Genomic DNA, 19,635 nt, shown 5'->3' with positions numbered 1-19,635 from the left:
CCGAAGTCTTCTGCCGCCGATTTTCAGGACCATCTTCTTGCTTCTGGCTCTGTAAGGGGGACGGCAGCGCGGCTCCGGGACCGGACGATCGAGGTCGGGCCCTGTGTTCGATCCCTCTGGAGCTAATGGTGTCCAGTAGCCTAAGAAGCCCAAGCTAGCTGCAAGCAGGTAGGTTCGCTTCTTCTCCCCTTAGTCCCTCGTAGCAGTGAGTCTGTTGCCAGCAGATCTCACTGAAAATAAAAAAACCTAAAATATACTTTCTTTTCTAGGAGCTCAGGAGAGCCCCTAGTGTGCATCCAGCTCAGCCGGGCACAAGATTCTAACTGAGGTCCGGAGGAGGGTCATAGAGGGAGGAGCCAGTGCACACCAGGTAGACCAAAAGCTTTCTTTTAGTTGTGCCCAGTCTCCTGCGGAGCCGCTATTCCCCATGGTCCTTACGGAGTCCCAGCATCCACTTAGGACGTCAGAGAATTTTTTTTTTAGGTAACTGTGTGTTACACAATGTTCAAGATAAACACTGTGCCTACTGAGTCATTTCCCAGTGTGTAAGTAGTACAGAGGTTGCTACTATTCTTGCATGTGACAAGATAATTATAGATTTTAGTTTTCTATGTGTATTTTAAGGTTGATTAAAATGTTATAAAATAGTTGTCTTTCAATAAGGTGGCGCTACAAACAGTACCCCGCATTATTAATCTAAATTTAAAATACACAATCCAAACCGCCCAACATGATACATTCCAGGAGCGACAAAATGATCTCTACCTGAACTTCCTTCTTAAGTTATGACTGTAATCACTTACGTTGAAAATACTTACTTTTTAATTAAATAATTCAACACAGGTGATTTTAATCATATATTAAGAGGGAAGGCCAGGTAGAGAGCATTATGTCCCTCCTGGAATGGGTCATGTTGGGAGGTATGCAGAATCTAATAAACCCCCCCTTCCCCACACACACACACTTCCCCCAGTACCCCTGTCCTAAGTGCCCCGGGCACCCGCAAGGCTTTATCCAGCCCTGACATAACCCTCCACTGCCTTCTGTGCAGAGTGGTTATGCTGACATTGTGAACATGTCCAAATTCTGCACATTCCAACATGTTCAATACCGACATAATAAATGTCGACATATTAAATGTTGACATTATGACTGCTTCTTGTGGCTGGCATGTTCGATCCAGGTTAAATCAAATCTATTAATAATGATACCTGGGCAGGGTTTCTCATATGAAAGTACAGTGGGCTTCTCAGAGAAACTCAGGGGGTACTTTGGCTAGGTAAATTAAACTAAATAACAGTATAAACAGTGAATACAACATTTTCACAGCAATTAGTGGTATTTAAATAAAAAAATATATAAAGGCTTAAAGGATTATTTTGCAAATATTTACAAACTTTCTACAGTGTTTGAAAACGAGTTTTATGGTAAGAACTTACCTTTGTTAAAACTCTTTCTGCGAGGTACACTGGGCTCCACAAGGATAGACATAGGGGGTGTAGAGTAGGATCTTGATCCGAGGCACCAACAGGCTGAAAAGCTTTGACTGTTCCCAGAATGCACAGCGCCGCCTCCTCTATAACCCCGCCTCCCTGCATAGGAGCTCAGTTTTTAGTTAATCAGCCCAATGCAGTAGCAGGAAAAGAGACGAAAACGGTTAGTAGCCACATACACCACACTCTCACGACAGGATAAGTGTCAGCGGCTAATGCCATACCAACCCAAAGAAGCTAAGTGCGTCAGGGTGGGTGCCTTGTGGAGTCCAGGGTACCTCGCAGAAAGAGTTTTAACAAAGGTAAGTTCTTACCATAAAACTGGTTTTCTGCTGCGGGGTACACTGGGCTCCACAAGGATAGACATTGGGGATGTCCTAAAGCAGTTTCTTATGGGAGGGGACGCACTGTAGCAGGCACAAGAACTCTGCGTCCAAAGGAAGCATCCTGGGAAGCGGCAGTATCGAAGGCATAGAACCTAATGAACGTGTTCACAGAGGAACACGTAGCCGCCTTGCACAATTGTTCAAGGGTCGCACCACGGCGGGCCGCCCAAGAAGGTCCAACAGACCGAGTAGAATGGGCCGTAATGTGAGCAGGAGCTGAAAGACCAGCCCTCACATAAGCATGTGCAATCACCATTCTAATCCATCTGGCCAAAGTTTGCTTATGAGCAGGCCAGCCCCGTTTGTGAAATCCAAACAGCACAAAGAGAGAATCAGATTTCCTAATAGAAGCAGTTCTCTTCTCATAGATACGGAACCACAATCTCCTGGTTAAGGTGGAACGAAGAAATCACCTTAGGTAAATATCCGGGACGAGTCCTAAGAACCGCCCTGTCACGGTGAAAAATCAGATATGGGGAACTACAAGACAAGGCACCCAAATCCGACACTCTTCGAGCTGAAGCAATAGCCAGCAGAAACACCACCTTAAGGGAAAGCCACTTAAGATCAGCTGAACCAAGAGGTTCAAACGGAGACTCTTGTAACGCCTCTAAAACCACCGACAAGTCCCAAGGAGGCACAGGCGGGACATAGGGAGGTTGGATACGCAACACACCCTGAGTGAAGGTATGCACATCAGGTAAGGTCGCAATCTTTCTCTGAAACCACTCCGACAAGGCAGATATTTGAACCTTGAGGGAAGCCAGAAGCAGGCCTAAGTCCAGGCCCTGCTGAAGAAAAGCCAACAACTTGGCTGTACTATACTTGGAAGTGTAATAATTGTTAGATGCGCACCAAACAAAGTAAGAATGCCAGATCCTATAGTAAATCCGAGCAGAAGCCGGTTTCCGGACCCGCAACATAGTTTGAATGACCGCCTCAGAAAACCCTTTAGTCCTTAAGACGGAATCTTCAAGAGCCACGCCGTCAAAGATAGCCAAGCCAGGTCCTGGTAGACACAGGGGGGGCCCTGAACGAGGAGGTCTGGGCATTGCGGAAGTAGAATTGGACGCTCTGACGATAGGCCCTGCAGGTCTGAGAACCAGTGCTGTCTGGGCCACGCTGGAGCTATGAGAAGCAGAATTCCTCTTTCTTGCTTGAACTTCTGAATTACCCTGGGCAGGAGTGACACCGGAGGGAACACGTACGTCAGCCGAAACCTCCACGGCACCGCCAGCGCATCCACGAATGCTGCTTGAGGATCCCTTGTCCTTGCTCCGAAGACCGGAACCTTGTGATTGTGTCGAGACGGTATCAAATCTACGTCTGGAAGGCCCCACTTTTCCACTAGGAGTTGAAACACCTCTGGATGGAGGCCCCACTCGCCGGCATGTACGTCCTGACGACTGAGAAAGTCCGCTTCCCAATTCAGGACTCCCGGAATGAATATTGCCGATATGGCCGGTAGATGGCGTTCCGCCCAATGTAGAATCCGTGAGACTTCCTTCATTGCCAAACGGCTTTGAGTGCCGCCTTGATGATTTATGTAAGCCACTGTGGTGACGTTGTCCGACTGTACTTGTACAGGGCAGTTCTGAATTAAATGCTGGGCCAGGTTCAATGCATTGAAAACCTCCCACAATTCCAGAATGTTGATCGAGAGGAGGGATTCCTCCTTGGTCCACCGACCCTGAAGTGAGTGTCGCTCCAGCACCGCACCCCAACCTCTTAGACTGGCATCTGCCGTCAACAGGATCCAGTCGGATATCCAGAAGAGACGGCCCCTGCCCAATTGTCGGTCCTGTAGCCACCAGAGCAGCGACAGACGGACCTCTGGAGTCAATAAGATCATGTGAGACCTGATCCGGTGAGGCAGGCCATCCAACTTGGCTAGAATCAGCTTCTGGAGGGGGCGAGAATGGAATTGAGCATACTCCACCATGTCGAATGCTGACACCATGAGGACCAGCACCTGCATCGCCGAATGTATCGATACTTGCGGACGAGAAAGGAAGCAACGAATCCTGTCCTGAAGTTTCAGGACTTTCTTCTGAGACATGAACAACCTCTGGTTGTGAGTGTCCAATAGCGCTCCCAGGTGCACCATGCTCTGATCAGGAACCAGGGAGGATTTCTTCCAGTTGATGAGCCACACGTGGGCTTGTAGAAACCGGACAGTCATATCCAGATGACATAGGAGAAGTTCTGGGGAATCACCGCCATAACTTTGGTGAAAACTCGCGGAGCCGTAGTTAAACCAAAAGGTAACTGGTAATGGAGGTTTGCCGATCGCAAACCTCAGGAATTGCTGATGTGACACTGCTATAGGAATATGCAGGTAAGCATCCTGTATGTCCAGGGAGACCATGTAGTCCCCAGGTTCCAAAGCCTGAACTATAGAGCAAAGGGTTTCCATACGGAACTTGGAAACCTTCACAAACCTGTTCAAAGCCTTGAGGTTGAGAATGGGCCGGGAGGACCCATTCGGTTTCGGGACTAAAAACAGCGGAGAATAGTACCCCGGTCCCTCTGCGCAAGAGGCACCTGTACTACGACTCCTGTATCCAGAAGGGTCTGTACCACCGAATGTAGAGTGTTTGGCTTTGTCTAGTCCAACGAAACGTCTGTCAGGCAAAATCGATGAGGGGGTCGGTTTTTGAAGGCTACGGCGTTACCTCGAGTGACGACTTCCCGTACCCAGGCATCTGAAGTGGTCTTCAACCATTCCTGGGTATACCCTAGAAGCCGGCCCCCCACCCTGGGATCCCCCATGGGGAGGCCCGCCCCGTCATGCGGTAGGCTTATCGGTCTTGGAAGCTGGCTGACGGGCAGCCCAGGCTCTTTTGGGCTTTGGCTTACCAGGTTTGGAAGTGCGGGTCTGCTTGTTGTACGCCTGACCTTTTGCTTTACCTGAAGGACGAAAGGGGCGAAAGGAAGTACCTTTAACCTTCGACACAGAAGGAGCGGTACTTGGCAGACAGGCAGTTTTGGCAGTAGCCAAGTCAGCCACAATCTTATTTAAGTACTCCCCAAACAGAATATCTCCCTTGAAAGGGAGTACCTCCAGGGTTTTTCTAGAGTCCAGATCCACAGACCAGGATCTCAGCCACAAAATCCGGCGAGCCAGGACTAATGTAGTAGAGGCCTTGGCCGCCAGGACACCGGCATCAGAAGCCGCCTCTTTAATATAGCGAGAAGCTGTGACAATATATGACAAGCATTGTCTAGCATGGTTAGAAGATATTTCAGCTTCTAACTCCAAGGCCCATGCTTCAATAGCTTCTGAAGCCCATGTTGCTGCAATAGTGGGCCTTTGTGCAGCACCCATGAGGGTGTAAATCGCTTTCAGACAACCCTCCACACGTTTATCCGTAGACTCTTTTAGAGACGTGACGGTAGTGACAGGTAGAGCTGAGGAAACCACCATCCTAGCCACATGCAAGTCTACTGGAGGAGGCGTTTCCCAATTTTTAGACAGCTCTGGCGCGAGGGGATAGCGAGCCAGCATCTTCTTTAGAGGCACAAACTTCTTACCCGGGTTTTCCCAGGGTTCCTGACGTATATCCACTAGGTGGTCAGAGTGAGGTAAAACTTGTTTAACCACCTTCTGACGCTTGAACCTATCTGGTTTCTTAGGAGGAACGGATGGCTCGGGATCATCCGTAATCTGCAGAATCAACTTAATAGCCTCCAAAAGATCAGAAACATCCAGATGTGAACTACCCTCCCCATCAGCAGTATCTGAGTCAGAATCTATGGGGTCAGTGTAAGTGCCATCTTCATCAGACGAGGTGTCAGTGACAGCAGTGGATTGTGAGGAGATAAGAGCTCCCTTAGAGGACCCCTTGGACTTAGGCGAGCGAGGGTCAGACTTTTTAGTAGTCATGGACTGGTTTAACTTCCTCAATTGAGCAGATAAATTGACTGCCCACGGCGGGTTAGCTGCAGGGACCACATACGGTTGCACCGACACAGGGGGTCCCATAGGGGGTGTTAATTTATTAACTAGCGTATGCAGAAGCGTGGTAAAAGCAGCCCACGGAGGGTCATTATGGACCTCCGTTGCCACAGTCCCATTGGGGGGCAAGGAGCCCCCAGAACCAGAACCCACAGCTGCTATATTCCCCTCATATGGATCTGTGGCCTCAGCAACACCTGCAGTGTGTTCCGCCCCAGAACCGTTACCTTCAGAAGCAAACATGATATAACTTGCAGTATCAGGTAACACAGTACAATTGGCAGCAGCACAATACCTCTTACCCAAACCCCTGCGCAGTGTAGTCAGCATAAGGAGAGATATGGTGACTAAAATCACAGAGAAAAAATAAGAATTTACTTACCGATAATTCTATTTCTCATAGTCCGTAGTGGATGCTGGGGACTCCGAAAGGACCATGGGGAATAGCGGCTCCGCAGGAGACTGGGCACAAAAGTAAAAGCTGGCTCCTCCCCCTATGACCCTCCTCCAAGCCTCAGTTAGGATACTGTGCCCGGACGAGCGTACACAATAAGGAAGGATTTTGAATCCCGGGTAAGACTCATACCAGCCACACCAATCACACCGTACAACTTGTGATCTGAACCCAGTTAACAGCATGATAACAGAGGAGCCTCTGAAAAGATGGCTCACAACAATAATAACAAGATTTTTGTAACAATAACTATGTACAAGTATTGCAGACAATCCGCACTTGGGATGGGCGCCCAGCATCCACTACGGACTACGAGAAATAGAATTATCGGTAAGTAAATTCTTATTTTCTCTGACGTCCTAGTGGATGCTGGGGACTCCGAAAGGACCATGGGGATTATACCAAAGCTCCCAAACGGGCGGGAGAGTGCGGATGACTCTGCAGCACCGAATGAGAGAACTCCAGGTCCTCCTCAGCCAGGGTATCAAATTTGTAGAATTTAGCAAACGTGTTTGCCCCTGACCAAGTAGCTGCTCGGCAAAGTTGTAAAGCCGAGACCCCTCGGGCAGCCGCCCAAGATGAGCCCACTTTCCGTGTGGAATGGGCTTTTACAGATTTTGGCTGTGGCAGGCCTGCCACAGAATGTGCAAGCTGAATTGTACTACAAATCCAATGAGCAATAGTCTGCTTAGAAGCAGGAGCACCCAGCTTGTTGGGTGCATACAGGATAAACAGCGAGTCAGATTTTCTGACTCCAGCCGTCCTGGAAACATATATTTTCAGGGCCCCGACTACGTCCAGCAACTTGGAATCCTCCAAGTCCCTAGTAGCCGCAGGTACCACAATAGGCTGGTTTAAGTGAAACGCTGAAACCACCTTAGGGAGAAATTGAGGACGAGTCCTCCATTCTGCCCTGTCCGTATGAAAAATTAGGTAAGGGCTTTTATAGGATAAAGCCGCCAATTCTGAGACACGCCTGGCTGAAGCCAGGGCTAACAGCATTACCACTTTCCATGTGAGATATTTTAAGTCCACAGTGGTGAGTGGTTCAAACCAATGTGATTTTAGGAATCCCAAAAATACATTGAGATCCCAAGGTGCCACTGGAGGCACAAAAGGAGGCTGTATATGCAGTACCCCCTTGACAAACGTCTGAACTTCAGGAACTGAAGCTAGTTCTTTTTGGAAGAATATCGACAGGGCCGAAATTTGAACCTTAATGGACCCTAATTTTAGGCCCATAGACAGTCCTATTTGCAGGAAATGCAGGAAACGACCCAGTTGAAATTCCTCTGTAGGGGCCTTCCTGGCCTCAAACCACGCAACATATTTACGCCAAATACGGTGATAATGTTGCACAGTTACATCCTTCCTGGCTTTGATCAGGGTAGGGATGACTTCATCCGGAATGCCTTTTTCCTTCAGGATCCGGCGTTCAACCGCCATGCCGTCAAACGCAGCCGCGGTAAGTCTTGGAACAGACAGGGTCCCTGCTGGAGCAGGTCCTTTCTTAGAGGTAGAGGCCACGGGTCTTCCGTGAGCATCTCTTGAAGTTCCGGGTACCAAGTCCTTCTTGGCCAATCCGGAGCCACGAGTATAGTCCTTACTCCTCTCCTTCTTATGATTCTCAGTACCTTGGGTATGAGAGGCAGAGGAGGGAACACATACACTGACTGGTACACCCACGGTGTTACCAGAGCGTCCACAGCTATTGCCTGAGGGTCCCTTGACCTGGCGCAATATCTGTCCAGTTTTTTGTTGAGGCGGGACGCCATCATGTCCACCTTTGGTTTTTCCCAACGGTTCACAATCATGTGGAAGACTTCTGGGTGAAGTCCCCACTCCCCCGGGTGGAGGTCGTGTCTGCTGAGGAAGTCTGCTTCCCAGTTGTCCACTCCCGGAATGAACACTGCTGACAGTGCTATCACATGATTTTCCGCCCAGCGAAGAATCCTTGCAACTTCCGTCATTGCCCTCCTGCTTCTTGTGCCGCCCTGTCTGTTTACGTGGGCGACTGCCGTGATGTTGTCCGACTGGATCAACACCGGCTGACCCTGAAGCAGAGGCCTTGCCTGACTTAGGGCATTGTAAATGGCCCTTAGTTCCAGGATATTTATGTGAAGTGACGTTTCCATGCTTGACCACAAGCCCTGGAAATTACTTCCCTGTGTGACTGCTCCCCAGCCTCTCAGGCTGGCATCCGTGGTCACCAGGACCCAGTCCTGAATGCCGAATCTGCGGCCCTCTAGAAGATGAGCACTCTGTAACCACCACAGGAGAGACACCCTTGTCCTTGGAGACAGGGTTATCCGCTGATGCATTTGAAGATGCGATCCGGACCATTTGTCCAGCAGATCCCACTGAAAAGTTCTTGCGTGGAATCTGCCGAATGGAATCGCTTTGTAAGAAGCCACCATTTTTCCCAGGACCCTTGTGCATTGATGCACTGACACTTGGCCTGGTTTTAGGAGGTTCCTGACTAGGTCGGATAACTCCCTGGCTTTCTCCTCCGGGAGAAACACCTTTTTCTGGACTGTGTCCAGAATCATCCCTAGGAACAGCAGACGTGTCGTCGGAATCAGCTGCGATTTTGGAATATTTAGAATCCACCCGTGCTGTCGTAGTACTACTTGAGATAGTGCTATTCCGACCTCTAACTGTTCTCTGGACCTTGCCCTTATCAGGAGATCGTCCAAGTAAGGGATAATTAAGACGCCTTTTCTTCGAAGAAGAATCATCATTTCGGCCATTACCTTGGTAAAGACCCGGGGTGCCGTGGACAATCCAAACGGCAGCGTCTGAAACTGATAGTGACAGTTCTGTACCACAAACCTGAGGTACCCTTGGTGAGAAGGGCAAATTGGGACATGGAGGTAAGCATCCTTGATGTCCAGAGACACCATATAGTCCCCTTCTTCCAGGTTCGCTATCACTGCTCTGAGTGACTCCATCTTGAATTTGAACCTTTGTATGTAAGTGTTCAAGGATTTCAGATTTAAAATAGGTCTCACCGAGCCGTCCGGCTTCGGTACCACAAACAGCGTGGAATAATACCCCTTTCCCTGTTGTAGGAGGGGTACCTTGATTATCACCTGCTGGGAATACAGCTTGTGAATGGCTTCCAATACCGCCTCCCTGTCGGAGGGAGACGTTGGTAAAGCAGACTTCAGGAACCGGCGAGGGGGAGACGTCTCGAATTCCAATTTGTACCCCTGATATACTACCTGCAGGATCCAGGGGTCCACTTGCGAGTGAGCCCACTGCGCGCTGAAATTCTTGAGACGGGCCCCCACCGTGCCTGAGTCCGCTTGTAAGGCCCCAGCGTCATGCTGAGGACTTGGCAGAAGCGGGGGAGGGCTTCTGTTCCTGGGAAGAGGCTGCCTGCTGCAGTCTTTTTCCCCTTCCTCTGCCCCGGGGCAGATATGAGTGGCCTTTTGCCCGCTTGCCCTTATGGGGACGAAAGGACTGAGCCTGAAAAGACGGTGTCTTTTTCTGCTGAGAGGTGACCTGGGGTAAAAAGGTGGATTTCCCAGCCGTTGCCGTGGCCACCAGGTCCGATAGACCGACCCCAAATAACTCCTCCCCTTTATACGGCAATACTTCCATATGCCATTTGGAATCCGCATCACCTGACCACTGTCGCGTCCATAACCCTCTTCTGGCAGAAATGGACAGCGCACTTACTCTTGATGCCAGAGTGCAAATATCCCTCTGTGCATCTCGCATATATAGAAATGCATCCTTTAAATGCTCTATAGTCAATAATATACTGTCCCTGTCCAGGGTATCAATATTTTCAGTCAGGGAATCCGACCAAGCCACCCCAGAATTGCACATCCAGGCTGAGGCGATTGCTGGTCGCAGTATAATACCAGTATGTGTGTATATACTTTTTAGGATATTTTCCAGCTTCCTATCAGCTGGTTCCTTGAGGGCGGGCCGTATCAGGAGACGGTAACGCCACTTGTTTTGATAAGCGTGTGAGCGCCTTATCTACCCTAGGGGGTGTTTCCCAACGCGCCCTAACCTCTGGCGGGAAAGGGTATAATGCCAATAATTTTTTAGAAATTAGCAGTTTTTTATCGGGGGGAAACCCACGCTTCATCACACACCTCATTTAATTCATCTGATTCAGGAAAAACTACGGGTAGTTTTTTCACACCCCACATAATACCCTTTTTTGTGGTACTTGTAGTATCAGAAATGTTCAAAACCTCCTTCATTGCCGTGATCATGTAACGTGTGGCCCTACTGGAAAATACGTTTGTTTCCTCACCGTCGACACTGGAGTCAGTGTCCGTGTCTGGGTCTGTGTCGACCATCTGAGGTAACGGGCGCTTTAGAGCCCCTGACGGTGTTTGAGACGCCTGTACAGGTAATAACTGATTTGCCGGCTGTCTCATGTCGTCAACAGTCTTTTGTAAAGTGCTGACACTATCACGTAATTCCTTTCATAAGACCATCCAGTCAGGTGTCGACTCCCTAGGGGGTGACATCACTATTACAGGCAATTGCTCCGCCTCCATACCATTTTCCTCCTCATACATGTCGACACAACGTACCGACACACAGCACACACACAGGGAATGCTCTGATAGAGGACAGGACCCCACTAGCCCTTTGGGGAGACAGAGGGAGAGTTTGCCAGCACACACCAGAGCGCTATATATTTACAGGGATAACCTTATATAAGTGTTTTTCCCTTATATAGCTGCTGTATAGATTTATCTGCCAAATTAGTGCCCCCCTCTCTTGTTTTACCCTGTTTCTGTAGTGCAGGACTGCAGGGGAGAGCCAGGGAGCTTCCCTCCAACGGAGCTGTGAGGAAAAATGGCGCCAGTGTGCTGAGGAGATAGGCTCCGCCCCCTTCTCGGCGGCCTTTCTCCCGCTTTTTTAAGGAAAAATTGGCAGGGGTTAAATGCATCCATATAGCCCAGGAGCTATATGTGATGTATTTTTTGCCATATAAGGTGTTTTTATTGCGTCTCAGGGCGCCCCCCCCCAGCGCCCTGCACCCTCAGTGACCGGAGTGTGAAGTGTGCTGAGAGCAATGGCGCACAGCTGCGGTGCTGTGCGCTACCTTATTGAAGACAGGACGTCTTCTGCCGCCGATTTTCCGGACCTCTTCAGTCTTCTGGCTCTGTAAGGGGGCCGGCGGCGCGGCTCTGGGACCCATCCATGGCTGGGCCTGTGATCGTCCCTCTGGAGCTAATGTCCAGTAGCCTAAGAAGCCCAATCCACTCTGCACGCAGGTGAGTTCGCTTCTTCTCCCCTTAGTCCCTCGGTGCAGTGAACCTGTTGCCAGCAGGATTCACTGAAAATAAAAAACCTATACTTAAACTTTTTTACTAAGCAGCTCAGGAGAGCCACCTAGTGAGCACCCTTCTCGTTCGGGCACAAAAATCTAACTGAGGCTTGGAGGAGGGTCATAGGGGGAGGAGCCAGTGCACACCAGGTAGTCCTAAAGCTTTTACTTTTGTGCCCAGTCTCCTGCGGAGCCGCTATTCCCCATGGTCCTTTCGGAGTCCCCAGCATCCACTAGGACGTCAGAGAAATACGTTTTAAAGTATATCTTGTGAAAATCCTATATAAATATAAAACCTGACGCACCAAGCCCCCTCAGGTTATAGAATATAGGGATAGCAAGTTGAGTGAGAGACACGAAATGGAAACCACTCAGCAAGCTAATGCACACACATATAGTCACAGTTGTACAATGCAGAGGTTATTACTAACAATAATACTGCACTGGACTAGCTTATTATACAGCTATGTAGTCAATAGATATAACACTGCACAGTAAGAACTGGATGTATCTCACAGGGTAATCGTACTAGAAAACCCTGACTAAATGCACTTTTTCTTAACTAGCACTGTCTAATAGGCAGGTAGAATACTTAAGTGTCATGTAAATTCACAGCGCTGACAACCAGGCGGCTTTACACAGGAGGATTTGCCCAAGCAGTCCCAGGAACAGTGTAGCTGAGAGAAATGGCGCCCAGACACTGACAGGGAGTGAGGAAGAGACAGATATACAGCTCCAGGGCGGGAACATTTGCGGGAAATGGCGCCCTGGGGCTGGGGGAGAGGCTCCAGGTCTAAGCCTTATCCCCCTGCTGGCAAAACCACCGGGTACTTTGGGCTACTATTAAAAAGGTTTTAAGAGAAAACCTGACCTGCACCCATGCCCTGGTGATCTAGTGGGATCGCCTGTTCTGCCACAGTGTCCACCGCCAGCGCGCGCGGCCCGCCTCCCACTGACCGCGCCGCATTGCGATAAAGTACGGGTCCCGCAAGCAGGACCCACTCACTACCTCCCGAAGCGCGGCCACGCGATCCCGGAGAGCCCCCGTCGTGTGTGCCTGACCATGGAAGAAAACCGGAGCCACCTGCTGTAGGTACCCGGCAACCAGGCCTCGGGAGTGTACAGTGCCACTGGGGAGAGATGGAGCTGCAGCAGTGAATGTCAAAGACATATACACACTGCTACAGCCCTTGAAGTCTTCACTTTTTTTCTTAAAAAGCTCTTCTCAGGGCTGCCCAGCGCAGCCCCTCTGTTATGTGCCTGCTATCTGCAGCACCAACTACAAAACTGAGCTCCTGTGCAGGGACGCGGGGTTATAGAGGAGGCGGCGCTATGCATTCTGGGAACAGTCAAAGCTTTTCAGCCTGTTGGTGCCACGTATCAAGATCCTACTCTACACCCCCTATGTCTATCCTTGTGGAGCCCAGTGTACCCCGCAGCAGAAATAAGTTTAAACTTTAGGGGGTACCTGGTATAAATTACAGACAATAAAGGGTAGTTATTAAAAAATTTGACCATCATAAGGGGATTCATGATACAAAAAAGTTGAGAAATTATACTAAGACCTGAGAAAGGCTTCCTTGTTAAAAAATATTAAAAAAAAATGAAAATGGAAAATTAAATAGAAACAAAAAAAAAATCATTAAAAAAAAATGAATATACAGTAAAATCTAGTTATTATTTTAAGACTCATAATTGTGCCCTGTTTTGGAGTGGACTAGCCTAATCATTTAAGTCATATGTTCAGGGATTGCACTAAAACATAACCTCTCCTTAACCAGTACTATCTGATGCTAAAAAAAATAAAAAAAAAGGCTGAACATCTATTTTTAATTTAGAAATTTACATTATAGTGTTTGTGGACTAAACATCTTATGATCCTGTATTTCGCATCTACAATATATTGTAAGTACCCAAAAGGTCATTGAAAAATCAATTGCAATTCATTAATTGTCTTACTGCATATATAGAGGTTCTCATCAGAATTATCCGAACAGTCATTCACAAAGTCGCACATGCTGGTCTTTGGAATACAGTACTTATTGGAGCACATGAACTCCTCTGAGGTGCAGTCTTTGTCCGGGATCACCATTGGTGAACAGTCTTCAAAAGATATATCATCCATGGTCACATCTCCAACGTAGCTGACACCCCGCTTGGCTTGCAGGACAATCTACAGGAGAAAAAGTGGTAATGAAGGAGTTTGAACTATAGCTTGGATAATAACAATGGTCAGAAGACGCGGCTGTTATGACCTCCACTGTAGAAGTGATAGAAGAAGTGGGGTGGGCCTGACTACTGAGCACCTACAGACGGAGAGATGGACCAAGTTGGGTGAACCCAAGATCAGCTTTTTTGCTCTGGTAAAGCTGCTACAAAGTAACTTCCAGCGGTAGAAAAGTCAGAAAAATAAAAAGAATTAAATAGTTTCAAAATATGTTGTTATTATTCTTGTGGGATCCGGTCTTTAGGTCGACTGCACTTAGGTCGACACTCATTAGGTCGACAACTATTGGTCGACATGGAAAAAGGTTGACGTGGTTTTTTTTTAAACTTTACGATCCACATGGACTACGATTGGAAACAGTAACCTGTGCCTAGCGAAACAGTAGCGGAGCGAGGCACCTTGCCCGCTTGCCATGCGAGGGGATACGGTGCACTAATTGTGGTTCCATGTCACTTTACGAAGAAAACAACAATTTTGAAAAAAAAAACTTATGTCAACCTTTTTTCCATGTCGACCATGTTCATGTCGACCTAATGGCCATGTCAACCTATTTCACGTGTCGACCTAGTCACTGTCGACCAATAGTGGTCGACCTAATGACTGTCGACCTAGTTATTGTCGGCCCTATGATCGACACCCATTCTTGTTTAAGGGGGTGTGGTGAGAGTCGACATTCACAAGAATGTTGACATAATGAGCATGTCATATGTCAACATTCAGCTATCAGAATGACGTCATTGTGAATGTCAACAGTAGATATGTCAACATTGTGTTTTCCATATACTTTTAGACTAAGGGGTATATTTAATTAGGGTCGAAAGCTGCAGTCTGTCGAAAAGACGTCAGTTTTCGACTTTTTAAGGTCGAATCGTGATTCCACCTATTCAATCCCAGCAGTTTTTATTCGACAAAACGGGGAATTCGACTTGTCGAATAGTACGTGAATCGTCGGTATAGCTGCCGATTCACGTACTTTTGAGGGGCCAAATTCGACAGGATTTGGTCCCGTTTCCGACCATCTCAGTCCGACATTAAAAAATATCAGACTGAGATTAGGGATCTTAGTGGAGGAGAGGGGGTAGAGCCGCGGGGAGATGGGGGGAGTTGCGGGCAGCCAGAACCCCCGGCGGGCAGTGCTGGAGATGGGGGAAGAGCAGCGCCAGAGACTAGGAGCCGTGGGCAGATGGGGTGAGCAGCGCTGGAGGATGTTACAGCCACCGCTCACAGCAGCGTCCACCCGGCTCCAGCAAGCAAGACCTCGCTTGCTGGAGCTGGGTGGACGCTGCCGTGAGCGGCGGCTGTGATGCAGGGACAGGGAGCGGAGGGACGTGAGGCAGAGAGATGGAGGGGGTGAGACAGGGGAGAGCAGCGCTACAGCAGCGGCTGCTCTCCCCAGTCTGCCCGCAGTTCTCCCCCGTCTAGCTCCTGCAACTCAATTCGACTTTTTTAAAAGCCGAATTGAGATGACATTGAATAGCCCAAGTCGGATCCATTCCGACAAATGAATGTCGGAATGGATCCGACTTCAGTTGAATATACCCCTAAAGGTCCATACACACTGGGCGATTTTGAGATGAAAGCAGATCACTTTTGGTGTTTTGAGTGCTTTCAGCTTAAAACCGCCCAGTGTTTATGTCCCGGCGATGAGCGCTGATGCGCGCTCCTACTTCATTGCCAGCGGCCGCCGTTCATCTGTTAGTATTACCAGTAGATGAACGGCGGGGTGAACGGCTTTCCATAGCGTCCTGCTATGGAAAGCCGTTCACCCCCGCTGACATCGCTGGGCAGGTGGGAAAAGCGATCAGTGTGTATGCACCTTAACCCTAAACCTAACTCTAACCCTATTCCTTTATCTAATCTGAAAATCAGCTGTCGACAATTCTGTCAGTGTTGACAATGCGAATATCAACATATTCATCATAACCTGTTTTGTTTAGATATTATCAGCCACAATGATTATAAATACATAGAAATATAGTTAATATATTCGTCTTTCTACTGTACTTTTGTAACTACAGATGTAGCCACCTTTATCTTGACCGATTCTCCGCCTAGATGGACGTTTAATCACGCTTAGGCGATAGCTTAGCTTGCTGAGTTTAATCACAGGCAGGCGCGTTGAGGCGATTGTAGATACTCAGCATGCATTACACATCTCCACCACTGGGTGGCTAATGCTCCACTAATCCAGTACTTTCGATCGTATAGCGGCGGATTGACTACAGCTCTGGCAAATGGTCAGTGACGACTGTAATGTTAATAGATGGTCAGACGGTGAGAGTTCTCAATATGAATAAATAGTTTATACAGACACAAACGAACATTTTAATACACTTGTGTATGCAGACGCAAGATTGTGTATGGAGACACAACTAATTGTGTAAAAGGGAGTATGTACAATACATAAACACCGTGCTTTTGAAATACATGTGCAGTATGAGTGTCCGAGTTCCCGTGACATTCACTTTATTATAATTTTTTGTTCTTTGTTATACATTCAATGGAAGGGTGCACACAGGTTTCACATAAATCTTGTCTTGTAACCTGATCGGAACTCCCTACCGGTCTACTGCATGAACTGTGCAGGCTCCCAGGGGGGAATGGGAAAGTGGGATGGGGGTATGGCGAGGCAGTGGAAAATACCGTGTTCAAAGAACGGGCCAATGCTGAAGGAGCATCAGAATCCCCTAGCTAAAATACACAGAGTCGATAGGGGTGTAGTAGTGCTGACCGACGGTCTCCTGACCGTCGGTCAGCTTACCGACGCCGGGATCCCGGCAGCATACCGACGCCGGGATCCCGGCGGGGAGGGGCGAGTGCAGCAAGCCCCTTGCAGGCTCGCTGCGCTTGCCACGCTGCGGGCTCGGTGGCGACCTGCGGTCGCCACGGGTTCTATTCCCACTCTATGGGTGTCGTGGACACCCACGAGTGGAAATAGTCCCTGTTGGTCGGCATGCCGACCGTCGGGATAGTGACCCGTCGGGCTGGTGGAGGAGGTCATGTGACTGTCGGTCAGCTGACCGGCGGTCACATGAATAACACCTGGTCGATATTGATAAGCGAGGTCTATGCACATAACGATACACCAGACCCCATCGCATCACAAAGTGACAAAATGTCCGAGGCACATGAACCGCCTTGTAGAATTATGTGCATAGACCTTGCTTGACCCTATCGCCCCCGTGTATTTTAGCTAGGGGATTCTGACGCTCCTACAGCACTGTCCCGAAGCCTGCAAAACCTATGCCGTCACTCGCTCCATAGCTGAGTGCTGACACAAGGTGGATGTTCATGTGCCTTGGACATTTTGTCACTTTGTGATGCGATGGGGTCTGGGGTATCGTTAAGTGCATAGACCTCGCTTATCCCTATCGACCCTGTGTATTTTAGCTAGGGGATTCTGACGCTCCTTCAGCATTGCCCCGTGACCTACAAAATCTGTGCTGTTACTTGCTCCATAGCTGAGGGCCTCCGTGGGGCAAGGAGTCACAGGCGGTAGCCATTTCAATTGAGTCTGCCCTGCTACAGAATTGTATGTGTACCGTATGGTGGATAGAACATTAACAGTACAACCGCTCCTGCAGCTTTGCCCTGGTTTATGTGAATAAAAAAATAATAAAGTGTCTGGAAAAAACTAACATGCATTCGTACTTTAGAAATCGAACTCGGGACTCTGATTATAGGAAGCGGAACGCTTCACCACTTTGCCGCAGACAGATTAATTTGATTATGCTGTAATGGCTGTGGGATTAGGACGCTAACATACTGTACAAAATTCCTAATCTCAAGAGGCAATAGTGAACTTCTAACACGTCCATTTGCGACAGTGTACACTACTGGTTTTATGTTGTTTTGTCTGCGGACTTGGACGCTCACATATTCATAAAGTACTGTAGATGGATCATATACTGCATGCTGTACTATTTGCGTCTGTACCGTATATACTGTATTAAATAATGCAGCATAATGAGTATTTACTGTATTAAATAATGCAGCGTAATTAGTATTTACTGTATGCAGCGTAATGAGACGCTTAGTAAAGTAGTCCTTATTATATATTTCAGTATTGTATTTTACGGTAGACCACACGCATGCGCAGTGGTGATTGTTAAAAGCGACATCTGGTGGATGATCACAGGTATTACACGTAAAGGTAACGCCAAACGCTCTGTCTGCCTCTGTGCGATTAAGTACGCCTCTCTGTGACTAGGCGCGCCTCCCTACGCCCTGGTACGCTGCATATGCTCGATCGGGACAAACGCCTCAGCCAGTCAAGATAAATGTGGCTACATCTGTATCCTCATAGACATAAGCCTAAATTTATAAGAAATTCAGCAGGATACTGTAATCCCGCTGAAATTGACCCTAACCGGTTAGTTTTTAAAATTCACTGACAATTTATTTAATGTGAATATTAAGCACTGAATATAGTAAAATATTCTAGCTGCAGCACCTGTATTTTCTGCTGTTGCTGCAGTAGTTAGTCGACATACAGAACTCTCCCATTCAGAGTAGAGATCATATTGTTTTCCTTCTCTTCCACATACAGTAATCACTTTATATCAGAGCATTTTACTCAGTCTTATTATGAGATAATCCAATTTTAATACAATACTGTGGCTTGGAATCACTGGCGTAAATTCATCCCAGTCGCCCGGAGGAAAGTTGGGAGTTTGGTGCTCCCCCATCCATAAAAAACTAATAAGAGAAAATAGGATTTTAATTACCTACCGGTAAATCCTTTTCTCGTAGTCCGTAGAGGATACTGGGGTCCACACAGAGCCTGATTAAGGGGGGGCGGTCACAGGGGGTAAGTACCCTGGGCCCCCTCAATCTAAGAGGGCCCCCTGCCGCACACCACAGATCAGACCTTAAACACGATCTGCAGTGCCGCAACAGCGCCGCACCTGTTATGTGCTGCTGTGCTTCCACCGGCTCTCTGACTGGCCGCGAGTCTTGAAGGGAGGAGCCGGGCCAGGCGTTAGAGGAGGTGTCGGGCAGCCGAGCCACACACTGAGCCGGAAGTGGGGGGCCTAGGGGATCAGTAACCCGGGTCCTCTGTGTCATGGGCCCCCCCATCGGAGCTGCTGAACGGGAACGAGCTCCGCTGCAATCAGCAACCCTCAGCAGCAGTGCAGCAGTTGTCCACAGCAGCGCAGGGAGCTGCAGCGGCGGAGGAGCCCATGAGAGAAGTAATATTGTCCCAGACACCTGCACCTGCCTGTACTTGCTCTCACTCCTCTACTCCGGTGGCACCGATGACAGGCAGACACCGGTGCTGTGAATCTGAAGGTCGGTGACAGGGAGAGGGAGGCTGGACTGACTGACTATGCTGGGATCTAGAGGACTAAACAGAACGCAGCCCACTCCAATCAGCAGCAGTCTGTGTCACTTAATATATTTCATAAAGTGTGGAGGGTCAGAAAATATTTCATATTTGAGGGGGGAAAGATCATTAAAATACATCATGGGTGAAGGGGATCTTCAAATATATAAGAAGCAGAGGTGATGAGTTGCTGCTGGGAGAGGGGAAAGAGGGAAGGAGTTGGGACAGAATCATTTACTACATATAATAGAGTGGTATATTGATATGCCTAGATAGATCCATCCATATAGATAGATATCTATACACACAGATATCTATCTATCTATCTATCTAACCTGCACTGCTGCCATTCATGGAGGTGCAGGAAGAGGAGGCACACATACAGCGGGTGTCGCAACTCCAGGGGGGCGGTGCTGATATGAGGGCCCCCTTTCTTAGGTGACCCGGGCCCCCCAAAGGCTTAATCTGGCCCTGGGTCCACATTAG

The 19,635-nt window shown here is 48.5% G+C and overlaps 1 protein-coding gene across 1 annotated transcript in view; it reads right to left on the bottom strand.

Annotated features, from left to right (window-relative positions):
- The window catches only part of MALRD1 (MAM and LDL receptor class A domain containing 1), a 1,363,691-nt gene that overhangs the window by 699,218 nt on the left and 644,838 nt on the right, over positions 1–19,635 (bottom strand). The window contains exon 22 of the mRNA XM_063925153.1: positions 13,556–13,769. Within this exon, the coding sequence (XP_063781223.1) occupies positions 13,556–13,769 (214 nt within the window). The remainder of the gene's footprint in view (positions 1–13,555; positions 13,770–19,635) is intronic.

Source organism: Pseudophryne corroboree, chromosome 5 (genome assembly GCF_028390025.1).
Source record: "Pseudophryne corroboree isolate aPseCor3 chromosome 5, aPseCor3.hap2, whole genome shotgun sequence".
NCBI classification, from domain to species: domain Eukaryota; kingdom Metazoa; phylum Chordata; class Amphibia; order Anura; family Myobatrachidae; genus Pseudophryne; species Pseudophryne corroboree.
This window is presented reverse-complemented; position numbering and strand designations above follow the sequence as displayed.